The sequence below is a fragment of the Tyto alba genome, unplaced genomic scaffold, assembly GCF_018691265.1.
Source record: "Tyto alba isolate M040663 unplaced genomic scaffold, T.alba_DEE_v4.0 Super-Scaffold_5, whole genome shotgun sequence".
Taxonomy (NCBI): domain Eukaryota; kingdom Metazoa; phylum Chordata; class Aves; order Strigiformes; family Tytonidae; genus Tyto; species Tyto alba.
The window spans coordinates 15,064,610-15,077,212 of NW_024881326.1; the positions used below are offsets into that span (position 1 = coordinate 15,064,610).

The 12,603-nt window shown below is 44.3% G+C and overlaps 1 protein-coding gene across 2 annotated transcripts in view; it reads left to right on the forward strand.

Moving 5' to 3' along the window:
• The window catches only part of LOC104359167 (sodium/hydrogen exchanger 2), a 30,586-nt gene extending 18,054 nt beyond the window's left edge, over positions 1-12,532 (forward strand). The window contains exons 7-12 of one of the 2 annotated variants that reach the window (XR_004408379.2): positions 442-512; positions 1,703-1,867; positions 2,554-2,668; positions 2,857-2,972; positions 3,065-3,155; positions 3,988-4,097. Coding sequence is in view for 1 of the 2 variants with exons in the window: in XM_033001403.2 (XP_032857294.1) it covers positions 442-512; positions 1,703-1,867; positions 2,554-2,668; positions 3,988-4,122; positions 8,586-8,652; positions 10,681-10,817 (690 nt within the window). In the remaining variant the exon portion in view is untranslated. Of the gene's footprint in view, positions 1-441; positions 513-1,702; positions 1,868-2,553; positions 2,669-2,856; positions 2,973-3,064; positions 3,156-3,987; positions 4,123-8,585; positions 8,653-10,680 lie in introns of those variants that run through there. The other variant, XM_033001403.2, reaches the window with a different exon arrangement.
• Positions 12,533-12,603: the final 71 nt, after the last annotated feature.

Consider the following 12,603-nt stretch of genomic DNA (forward strand, 5'->3'; position numbering starts at 1 on the left):
TCATTATTCAAGTCAAAGCACCGTTTGTACCTTATCTACATCTATATCCTGAAGATACTGATTTCTGGAGACAAATTGTCCTCAGAAACCTCAATATGAGCATTTCCTGCTTATCAGGGCCCAAAGTGCAGGACATGCAAGCCATCAGCCATCCAGTATGTATCATAAAGGGCGGATCCGTGTCCCTCAGTGATTATTCTTTGCTTGCACAGACCAGAAAGCAAGCAGCCAAATCACTTATTGTACTCCAAAACTGAGGGATATGTGTGGATGCCTGGATGGGGAATCAGCCCAACAGCCCCTCTTCTTGTTTGCCGGCACTGTGTACTGAGCTGAAAGTATCTCCCATTTTGTCTGCTGGCGTTTGATGTTTGCTGACTGAGTTCATCACGTATGCAATACATGCAACCAGTGTATAGCAAAATCCTCTCTTCTGTTTAGTTCTTGGATCATTTGCTGGCTGGCATAGAAGATATATCTGGACACTGGGGACAGTATTACTGGAAAGACAAGTAAGGATTTGCCAAAGTGCAACTATGTACATGTGTAGAAAAAAATTAGACTGGTTTCTATTCCCTAAGTTTCCACTGTGGGCAGCTGAGCCTTGTTGATCCTTGTGGCACAAAGCAGGTGACAGAGGGGCAGCTTTTCCTTGTCCAAGGTGAGACCAGGTTCTCAGGGTGCTTCCCTGCTCCTGCTAGCAGGTCACATATTGTACTTCAACCTAAGAAGACTCCTTTCTCCTCTCCTATTGTGTTTGTCCCTTTTTGTCCAAAGAAATCTGCTGGAAATCAAAGGGCGATGCCAGCATAACACACAGCTTGTGTGGCTTCAGCCTGTCACTGCCTGTGCCATCCAGCCCGTCTGGCCGTGCGGGAGCTGAGGATTCCAACCCGATGTGTGCATAATTAACAGTACAAATAGGAACTTGAAGCACTTGGACGGGTGACTGCTTGTTGAGGACTGACAAATTGTAGAGAATCTCTACAGATTCTTGTAGCAAACTGCTCAAGTTTCATTAAGTTCCAGTAGATTGTACACATAGGAGATTTTTTTTATTTAAGAAATAGAAATAATATAAAATATACTAATAGCAGTCTACCAGGTTTAATTCCTTGGCTGTTCAGACACAGATGCAGCTAACTTGGTGGTAAGGACTCTGATTACTGCAGCTGGCAGGGATTTTCTGAGGGATGCCAGTGCTTGAAGTGCCACTAGAGGGTATGGGAATTGCTGCTGCTGCAGTGTCCAGGCTCTTTGCAAGCAGGCTTCTGTACAACAAACAACAGCCAAACTTGAGTGTCAGTATTTGACACTGGCTATATCTTTCCCAAGGGTTGCGCTGCATTTGAGCGGAAAGCGAGAGGAAATGGCTCAAGAGGGAATCTGGAAGCATTTAAATCTGTTGCATCCCTTGGGGCTACTGCATGTACTTGTAGCACTTATAGTGGAGTTCTTGATAAATCTGGCATTTTTAGTTTTTATTGTATTTGGCAAAGTTTTAATATCTTAGCGCATGTATACTGTATTGCAGAAATAATTAGGGACTGACCTGTGGTACCATTGGTTTCTGGAAAGAAGGTAATGGAATATAAAGGAATGTGAAGCAATTGTGGACTATGAACCTTCTGGCTTGCTCAAGTCCATTTAGAGGGAGAGTCATGGGAGGAAGCTAAGCACATCTTGTTTTGTTCTCAAACAGATTAGAATATTTCAACAGCAAATACCTGCAGAAGATCCTGCTTCGAGAATACGACCAGCCAAAATCAAGTATCGTGCTTCTCTATGAAAAGCTGGAGCGGAAACATGCCATCGAGCTGGCAGAAGCCGGGCAGCTGGGTCATGCCCCGTCTCACCCATCCTTGCTGTAAGTGCTCCCCTCTGTCGTCCCCTTTCTGTCACTCCTCCCAACCCTCCCACCGGAGGGAACAGTTATAAAAAGCTTTTGCAAACTATTCTGCCTCCTCTGTTCTTCCCTGCTGGGCTATCCCATGGGAAGGAGCAACATAGCTTGGACAAATGCAAAGTAAGCACTAGTTAAAGATTTAGTAGGTGGGTATTTGAAAATCATCAGGTGGATGAGCAATCTGCTGTCATTGATGGACACAGTTTCTGATTTTGTACATAGAGGCTCACCTGTATCCCCCCTGAGTTTCACAGAAATGGTGCTCTGAGGAAGAGGTTCTTGCACCATTTTTTATTGGGTTTGCACCGTTACATGCACTGAAGCACCCAACACAAGAATGAGCATCAGCTGAGACAGCAGGGTCAAATATTTGCATGTCGGAATGGCCATCTCATCTGTCACAGACGGTTCTGCTCTGCCACAGCTCTCCACAGCTCTTGTATCTCCCAGGAACACATGGGTGGCACAGCTCTGATGCAAATTCCAAATGCCCCTTCTGCAGTGAGCTCCCTCTGCAAGGATTAGCTGTTGGCCATGCCTGCTGGTGGTGGGATCCGAAAGGTCTGCTGGGAGCACTGGGCTTTGGGGATGCACTGGTGGTGCTGCTGTGTATCTTCCAAAATAAGGCATTCTGGTTTTCATTGCAGCAACAGCGACAGGACTGTCATAACAGACAAAAAATTGGAGGTTACTCTGAATCCGGATGTCCTGGAAAATATACAGGAAATATTGGCAAGGAACCTGTACCGAATAAGGAGAACGGTATATCTCTTCCCTCAATCTATATTTTAGATGTCCAATAACAAAAGTTATCTCAGTTATCCTAACAGCCTGAGCAGATGTTATGAATATTTACATAATTACTAATGATGTCTCTTTGTGAGCAGAGAATAGTTGGCTGTGTGAAGCCAGATCCAGTTTCCAAGTCAGTGGCACATTTCTGTTTGCAGCATGACAGCTTTTGAAAGGTTCACCCAGTCAGCCTATAATTTCATGAAGTATTTTAGGCATCAGTACCCAGAACCAGAAAGGAGAAAGGAGGAGCACATGGATCTTCAGGCATCAGGTTAGCAGATCCAGCAGTTGCAACAGCTCCTGGTTACCTACAGGGCAGAGCAGGGATGGGGTTATCTTCACGTTGCTTTTTTTTTCCCACAGAAGAGAGCACAGTGAGTGAGCTGTGAGTGAGAATTAATCTGCAGAGGTTTTAAAGCTGCTTGGCAGTTTTGCCATGAAACTGGTACAACTGGTAAATAGCATAGAAACCACTTGCTGTTTACAGAATAACTCATGAATAATCTGTCTGAGGTTTTACACAGCACCTAGGACTCTGCATTGTAATTGCTGTTCACATGGTGATACACAGAGACTTATCCTTAAAATCCACCTAAACCTTTGTTTTATGGATTACGCACGAAATACTGAGTCCTTGGGGATGCAGCTGGTGTGGGCAGCTCAGCACAGAGGGATCAACCACCCCCTCCTGTCCCCTTGCTGAGCTGAGATAAGCAACTAGATAAGGCTGGGAGGAAACTTACAGAAATGATGAATGGGATGAGGATGAAGGCATACCTCCTGTTTATGCTTACTCCTGCCTAAATCTAGCCTCAACCCTTGTAGCGACAAAGTTATCCCAACTCCCACTGATGTTAGTGGGGGATTTAACTTTGGTTGGTTTATGGCTTTGGAAACAGGATTTATGGTTTCTGTTGACTGCATGATTTATATATGAAGGTGGGCTGATATGAAATATTGGAGGGCTGGGCAGAGGCACTGGGGCTGAAGACACTTTGAACAGTGTAGTTGTGCTAGGTTGGTGTGTCACCTGGACTAATAGAGATGAGTCTCAATCTTGTCATTCGGTGTTTGCTTGGGCAATTTTGCATAAAGAAGCAGAGTTTGGGAGTCCCACCCTCCTCCTTTGGCTCTTTCCTTCCATCCCCACCTCTCACACTTGGGTGGATCAGTTTATCCCCATAACTAGGCAGGAGGGTCATAGGGGGGTGAAGGAAGATGCAGGCACTAGTGGAGGGGTGAGGTGGTCCCACCCCCAATACTGTTCTCTCTGGCGCAACGTGCAGGGGCCAGCGTACAACAGGCACACCCTTCCCGGAGAGACCGAGCCCATGGAGCATGCCAAGGAGATCCTGATCCTCCGGCACAAGAGCCTGCGGGTGGAACTGAGTGGAGGTGACACGGCCAGCTCCAGGAAGGAGGTAGGAGGGCTTGGGGAAGGCTTAGACTGGAAGAGACCATGCATGGGCTGCTTTCCCTGAGCAGATATACCAAGCACTAGGAATAGTGCTCTTTACTGCTGGTGGTATTTCCTTTTAAAGACAAATACTGTTGCCTTAAGTTAAAAACCAGAAAGTGTGTCTCAACCCTAAATCTTATTCCAGTGAGTAGGAAATACTGAGGAAAAGGAACAGCACAACCCAACTCCTGACAAACAAATGAGCCATCTTGCGTGCAACGCTGTTCAGTGCTTTGTGAACACAGGCTTCCATCCATGTTAGGAAAGTTATTTACTAAGCAAATGTTATTAATAGGGCTTCAGTTGGTAGATTCAGAGGTCTGTTTCTCCCATGTTTTCTTTTCTGGGAGATTTTGTCAAAGGCAGGAATTTGGTTCACCCATTGTCAGCGGTCCAGATGGACTGTAAATATTTGAAACTGTTCAGTGTTTCCCCGCCCCACCCCCCCCCCCCCCACCCCCCCCCCTTTTGAAAGGACAGAAGCATTATTGTGAACTTTCTTATTTATTCTGGAGGTGAGTTTTTTGTTTTTGAAAGCAACTATGGTTCTGGGCAGACTTGAAGGAAGTAAAATAGAGGGAAGTGTTGCATACTGGATTCCTGGGAGAACTACTTTGAGTCCAGATTTAATGCTGGCACAGCCCCATGTCATTTCATGTTCTGAATAAGAGGGGAAACAAGGTAACTACAGCGTCTGTGGCTGGTGAAGACTTTTGCTGACCTCTTTGGAAATCAGTGAGAGAAGGTGGGTCAACATTTCCCCATGAAAAGACAAAATAGTCCAGGAATGGTGTATGAGGAATGGGCTTGGTCTTCTCAATTCCTCCTATCCTCCGTAACTCTTGCTCTAGAGAAAAAGCAATTACCCCCACTCCCTTCACCCCCATATTTTTCTCCCAACTCCCGCAGGTCAGCAGCAGTGATTTCTGAGCCATCCCTAAATTTCACCCACTTCGAATCTTAGGTTTCAGTGGCTTGAGCTAGAGCACTGTCCAGTTGCAAACTGCGGTCTGTAATCAGGGCAGCAAGACTCCATCACTGAGGAGAACAGAATGACCTTTTAAAAAGAAATAATTTATCTTTCTCTATTTAGATAGTAATTTTCCACGACAGCATAAGAACTCGGGACTGCCTCAGGCTTTCTTCCACTCTGATTTCTTTGTTCAAATGCCAGTCATTGAAGAGCCCACTGAGAACGGCAGTAACACACCAAATGCCGCTGCTTCTCAGCCCTTCATTCACAGAAAGGTGTTCCGGCTCTTGCAGACAACTTAAAAGATTTAATTTGATCATTTACATGCTGATTGGTACTTACAATTCAAAATAGATAGGCAAGAACATGGCATGTTCCTGTAGAACATTTGGTATAAATAAACTTCAAAAGAACAACATCAAACTCGGGCTGATTTTGAGCACGATGTTACATACTTTCAGGACATTTGATTGTTAACCCTTGTGCTCCTGCTTTCCCCTCCACTGCTGCTCCAATTTGGTACTGCGGCACATTTGGTAGGAAATTTAGCACCTTAGGGACGACTGTTTCTTCTGTTACTTTGAATGATTACAAGCTGGCCTTTCAGAGAACAGAGTATTTTGGGGGGAATTGCAAAAGCAGTAGAATTCACTCTGTCTCTATACCGACTCAAGAATGGTGGCTAATAACCTGTCTGGGTGGCAAATGCTCCTATGGATTATGCAAAATGCCAATTTGATGCCTAATACTGCTGTCTCATAGGAGCATTTGTTGGTGCTAATCACACCTCTTTACAGCAGCTACCTTTGCTTTGAGCCAGCCTAAGTGTAGCAGATGTAAATACAGAGAGCTGATTCCAGTGACATCTGTAAGGGTGACTCTAAGCCCAAGAAGCATCCCTCTGCACCCAAAAGGAAGAGTCAGGCGTGTTTTCTGTGATCATCAGCTTATCTGCTAATGTTTTAGAATAGCTGCCTCATTTTATTGCAGATAGAAATGAGGCAATACCCAAAAGGGATGGGATAATGTTCTAAAAGAGCCCTGGAATATTAACACGAGGTGGGAGGGTGGGTGAATGCTGTTATTTCACACTGTAGGAGGACAGATTTCAGAATTTGTCAGCAGAAAAAAGGAACACCCTGCTAAAAAGTAGATTTCAGCCCATGAAAAGCAGCTCAATATTTAAAATTTTTGGGAAAAAAATTAAGCCACTCAGATTTAGTTTCATGCCAAGTTGACAAGCAAATGGCATTTTCCTGTTTAAAAAATAGATGAATGAAAAATATAGCTAGTTAGTGTTTTTCTAATTGTCAGATACTCCATCTTTTGTAGTCCCAAAGGGAAAAGGGTTTGGCCTTACAGGTTTTGAGTCAGCAATAAAAAACTAGTTGCTCTCATGCCACACATTTTTCTATTCTGCATTTCACCACGAGATGGAAGTGTTACAACTGTGTTTGCAAATCCAACTGGAAATCAAGGAACTGTGAAACAAACTTCAAGCAAAGGGCCACAGAAAACCCTGTAGTGCTGGTGAAATGCCTGCATGTCTTCCACTGCCAGTCTATTTGAAAAAACCTTTGGTGATGCATTCAATCAGTTAGGTGTTATGAGCTGATTGAATAATTTAAAAATCCCTTTGGTTCAGTAGAAACACTGCTTTTTCTGCTTGCTGGCTGTCTCCATGTATTCTTTTCCAGTGAAGTTGGTTAGTCCTTTGCTATTAAAATATGAAGCTGTTGTATCTCAGTTAAATTAATCTCATAATTTATTAGCTGCTGGTTGGTCTTTTCCCGCTGTATCAGTCACCACAAAAATAAGGTAGGTATGGAAGAGCATCTTTCTACAGGTCTGTGGCTCTGACAGACTGGAGAAGAGCCAAAAGTGAAGTTCATCTTGCCTGATGGACAACCCATCTCCTTCAGCAGTCAGTGTGGAGAAATGGGTGCCCTTGCCAGGACAGCCACCGGTCCATGGCCAATGCCAGGCTTCAGCCAGGAGGAATCACCTCTTCTCTCTGACCTGGGTAGTTTAGGTGCCTTAGGGGTCTGCTGCAGTTTAGGTGTCTACCCTTGCTTTTACAGGAGTGAGAGATGACTCTTAGGCTGCGTTAGAAGCCCCTGCCAAGGAGAGGTTGGAGAGAGAATAGGGAAGGCAGCGAGCAGTAAGAAAAGAACAATCCTCATCCTTCCCAAGCCAACGGAGCAGGTCAAATGATTTACAACAGGCAGAAAACCCTTGGCAAGACTATGAGGTGACTTCAGATCTGAATCGTAGCCCAGAGGATTAACTCCAAGACTATTTCCAGCAGAAAGTTCGCCTTCCTCTGCCTAAGGACAAAATTCCTGATGAAGGCTGCTGCTTCCTGGAGCTGTGCATCACGCTGGCTCTGAACGCTGTCCGGATTTTGGGCTTGCCTTATTTTAGGCAAGGATCCAACACAGAGAATGCTTGTAGGGCGGTTTCTGAGACCCAGGATAGCTTTTATTTACCACCGAGCACCCAGAAAATCCTTGCACCTGTAGCCAGGCAACTTTGTCCTCTTTTCTTCTGCCAAAACACGAGTACACTCCCCCAGAAGGAGCTTATTTGGAGCTGCCTGTAAGCCATGTGCGTAAATGACATACTGCCTTTGGTAATTATGTTGGAGCCCTTTCATGGAGCATGCTCTGAGAATCGTTAAACGCCCCTGGGAATGGCTTTCCAGGGAGCCCGGCGCTGCTGCTGGAGCCGGGCAGGCATTGTTATTAAAATGGTCAATAAAAGTGTGAACAAGGGATGGAGGGCATCGGTCCTCGTTAGGGGAGGGAGGAGAATGAACCGAAACAAAACAAAACCAGGCTGGGAGGTGTCCAGAGTTATTTTGGCAGCCTGGGTTTCTGTGGACTGAGGTGCCAAATCACAGCTGCATAAGAGACTTATTCCCAGTTTACAGAAGCACTAAACAATTCAGACAGCATTATGCTACCTGATTTTTTTTTTTTTTTTTTTTTTTTTTTTTTTTTGCTGAAGGGTGGAGATTAGCACTGGAGTGAAAGGACAGGGAGCTCGTTAGTGCAAGCTCGTTACCTGCCTCCTTGGTCTGCAGCCAAGGTGGGGAACAGCCAAGGTGAGAAACATCCATGTCTCTGGGATGGGCTTTGCCTCCCACACTCGCTTGCCCTGTCTTCCCCGCTCCAGGGCTGCTCCTTCCCATCCTATCTGCCGAATCACTCCTGGAGAGCTCAGACCTCTTCCACCAACCCGAAACAAATCAGTGTCTGTAAATATTTTCTGCCATCTATTCGGTCTATTTTTAGCAATAGCTCTTTTTGTTTTTCTTGGCAAAAGTAAAACAAATGGAAACGGAGTCCTTGGGGATTGCAAATGGCTTGTTTATGAAGCAGGAGTGTCATTAACAGACTTGCTAGCAATCTTCATAAATGCATTAAAGTACTTTTCTTTCTTAATCACAGAAAGACGACTCCTACTCTGTGCAGGGTGACTCCAGCACGCAGCCCAAATTGTGCCGCTCACTCACTGGTAAGCTGGGGAGCTGGTGGGTGCCGGTGGTGGTTTCCCACCTCCCCTGCTTGCCCTGCCCTGTCCCCAGGGATGGCCCAGCAGGTGACGGGGAGGATGTGCTGAGGTCCATGGCATGTTTGTTGCAGTGCTGGGATTTGGGAGACAGCCAAGGCAAAGCCTCCTGCCCTCCCTGCCTGCCTTGCTGCCGGCAGCAGCGGGAGCCCTGGGCTGTGTGGTGCTGGTGGGGGCATTGTTCCAGCCCAGGGGACAGAGTGGGGCTCCTTAAATGAGCACTGTGAGCAAGCAAGCAGAACCAAGAGCCTTCCCAGCCCCAATGCCCCATCTTAGCCTGACCTGAGACGAGATTTGGTGTGTGCTGGGGGGCACAGCTGGCAGGGAAGGTGCTCAGGCAACTACACGGGGGCAGGCAGGGGTGCTGGGAACCACAGCAGTGAGTAGTGCGTCCCGGCCCAGGTGTCTGACCTCCTTACTCCCTGTCTGCTGCAGGGGTTGTCTGAATTTACAGTTTTTCTTGTCTCCTATGTTCAGCCAGGCAAACATTTGAAACTGGTGCCATTCTTCATATTCCCCCAAGCGCTGGATGTTTGGCAGTAATTACAGATCATTCTGCCTATGGTGATGCTAATGCATAAACTAAAACTTTATAAAATTGATTGATACTTCAAAACATGCAGTTTGTGCCCAAATGCTTTCCAAAGATTAAGATCTACTTTTTTCGTTTTCTAAGTATTATTAAAATCCATTTCAAGTGTTCCATTAGCAGCACTGTCTGTTTTGAATATCTGTTACAGAAAGATCAGTGGCTCAAGACCTCATGTTTTCATAAGGCCAAGCTCAGTTTTCAGATAACTGAAAGCTTAGTTTTTACACATAAAAAAAAAAAAAAATAAAAGGCTTACTATCAGTGAAGCCTCACATAAAGTATAGCCAGTCAAAACTGTAGACAGAGTCATTTTAGCCTCTGAACCACAATGAGATGTTCAGTGGGAAACTGAGCATTGGATTTTTACAATACTTGGCACAACACCTTTTAGCACAATCGTATCTGTAAAAGTGATGACGGAAAAGATTCAGTGTTGAAAATAACAAAAAAAATAATGTTGCCTCCCAATATGGGCTGAGATAGGTTAAGGGGCTGGGTTTAACATAAACATATAGAATATTTTTTTATTACATATATACTGGAGAAATACTTCAGCAAGAAAGTTTGTCCTTTCAATCTTTTTGTGTCCTCTTTCTAATGTTTTCTTCCTTTGGGATTTTCTTTAAACAAATAACTAAAAAACTTGCAAAATGAAGAGCTGTAGAATAGCTGGCACTTTGTCTACACAGAGGTATCTTGCTACAGGTTTGCAAGAGTAGATGGAAGGAACACAATTGTGTGGCATTCATGTGTTCATAACATGGACACCTGCTGAGGATGTAGCTATTTTAATCCACAGGTTAATGTAAATGTTTAAACTGTGTTCTTCCTGAAGAAAAACATGAGTGTAAGCAGAACAAAGTGATAAAAAGCAGTGTTTCTGGGTGGGTTTTTTTTGCCCCATGGGAAGTGTGAGCACAATGGCTTCTGACATACGCTGGCAACAGGGATGAAGGAGACTGTAACCCTTCCATCATGATCGCAGGTACATCCCCCCCTCTCCAGTCACTTAACGTGGCAATGTGAAATTATAGGTGCTCCAATAAGACACCTGCATCTTGAGAAGCTACTTTAAGGTAGTCACTGATAGAATTTTTGTTCTGCACAGTTGCTGGTGGGGACTGACAAAAGAATGATGATATTGATCCAGATACATAACATATTTCAAAATAAAAAATAGGGTTTAAATTGTCTTTTATTTTTTCTTCCATTGAAACACTGATCTTTGTCTTCTGTTTTATAATTGAAGTGATCCTTGCAGTGTAATAACTCATCCCCAATGAGCAAATGGCAACCTCAGTAGTTCTTGGTATTTCTTCATTCCTGTTGACCCACAAAGGAGAACATTTCTCATACAAGTTGGTGTTTTTTTCTTCCCACAGTGGGAAATGCAGAAAAGGTTCGGGAAGTGAGACAGAACCGGTCAAAGTCGGTGTGTGTCATCCCACAGCAGCAGCCCAGCAGTACAGCCTGGGGTGAGAAGAAAGAAATGGAAAAAGAGCTGACTTTGGAGATGTAAAAGCACAAGTGATGCTGTTGGATTCCCATGGGGGAATCTGGCTCTGTTTCATGGATGGCTACTATACATGTAGATAATGTAAATAAGATGCATATGGAAAAGAACAGCGTGGACAGGGCAAAATATCCTGAGCAGTTACTGCACAATGCTGGGTTCTTAACGGGAACCAAGGGGAAAGATGCACAGCTGAGCACTAGCAATGCAAGGTAATGGCTGAGAGAGAATTTCTAAGAAATGTCTAGGAAAAATTGGTCTGTTCAATCTGGGAAAATTGCTGAAACTTTATACAACTGCAAGAAAGGATGTTTTAACAAGGTGAGATATCAAATCTTCTCATTAGTCAGCAGGGATAGACTAAACAGCAGGAAGCATTTAGAGTATATGTTAGGAAAAACTTTATAATCTCAAGGAGGGTTTTATTAGGCGATGGAGCATGCCACCAGGAAAGACAGCAGAAACAGTGAGAAATCCCTTCTGCTCCTTAGGAACTGATGGGTCTTGACTATGAATATTAATTACGTGAAGTCCAAAGTTAAATCATATAGTCAAATAAGGCATTGTGTCTTACCAGATGGACTGTCCTACACCTAGACACAGTTCTTTTAATGAAAACCTATTACAACTGTGTAAAGGGGGAAAATGTATTCCTACTGATTTTTTAAAAATTTATTTAGGGAGTGGTTCACCTCAAAAAAATAAAACAGGGAAGCTCCAAATCCAGTGGCGATAGCAGGAGGTGAGCGTGCCAGCCCTTAAACAGATGGGCGAGCCTCGTGTGGGGTCAGTTGGGTGCAGCGGGCCTGCAGAGCCTCCCCGATGCTCTCTGCTGCCGTGGCCGAGCACTGCGGGGTCGGAGGAGGTTTGAACGCATCTCCTTAGAAAACGTGGCAGAGAGAGGGACCCGAAACGTCACTGCTGTGGAGTGCTTCTGCCAGGAAAGGTGTGATCATTGAGGAAGGCGGGTATCTCCACATTTGAGTAATTTTCTTTGAAGCTTCAGGTAAGTGTTCAAGGATTTGAATTCATGTCCTTAGCTGAACCCGTTAGGGTAAGTTTTATCATCACAAATATCGACACTTTTCTTTATCTTCCCCTTCCTTTTCATTGAAGGATCTGAGAGTATTTAATCAGAACGAGTGTCTCTTTCTGAAATAAAAATAAAAGAAACCATAGGAATTTGCATACTCCCTTCCATGATATTTTTGTACTACCAGAGCTAATTGCCTGTGCGCAGAAATACTCCAGTAGGATACCACTGTCTGGTACACTGGGGCTTTAATTTTACATTAAAGTCACAAAATCAGGTGTATTTGCTTTGCAGTAACATGAGGGTCTCATTGTCATTCGAACAAACACCTTTACAGTGTCCTGACGTAAGTTGATATAGTTCATTTTGACTTGAAGGCCATTCTTCACTGCCCCATCACTCATTGCAAATCAAGACTGGACCTTTTAGCCTTATATGTGTATTTTGTGTGCATTTATACATATATATACATACTCAGTGATTTTAGTATAAGTCCATTGTCTTCAGTTACTGTATTAAGGTTTTGGTTTGTTTCCTAGTTTAACCCATCTTGCATGAGAGTTGTGGATTCGCCTACACTTTGTTTAGAAACCTGCCCATCTTTGAATACGTTGTAATATGCAACACACGGATACGTTGTAATGTACTACATTTCTATTTCAATTAAATACGCTGTGTTATGAGATCATCTAAGAGTCATTACCTCCTTGCACCCACAACTCGCTCACGATGACGTCAGCGGTAGCTGGTGACACGTGG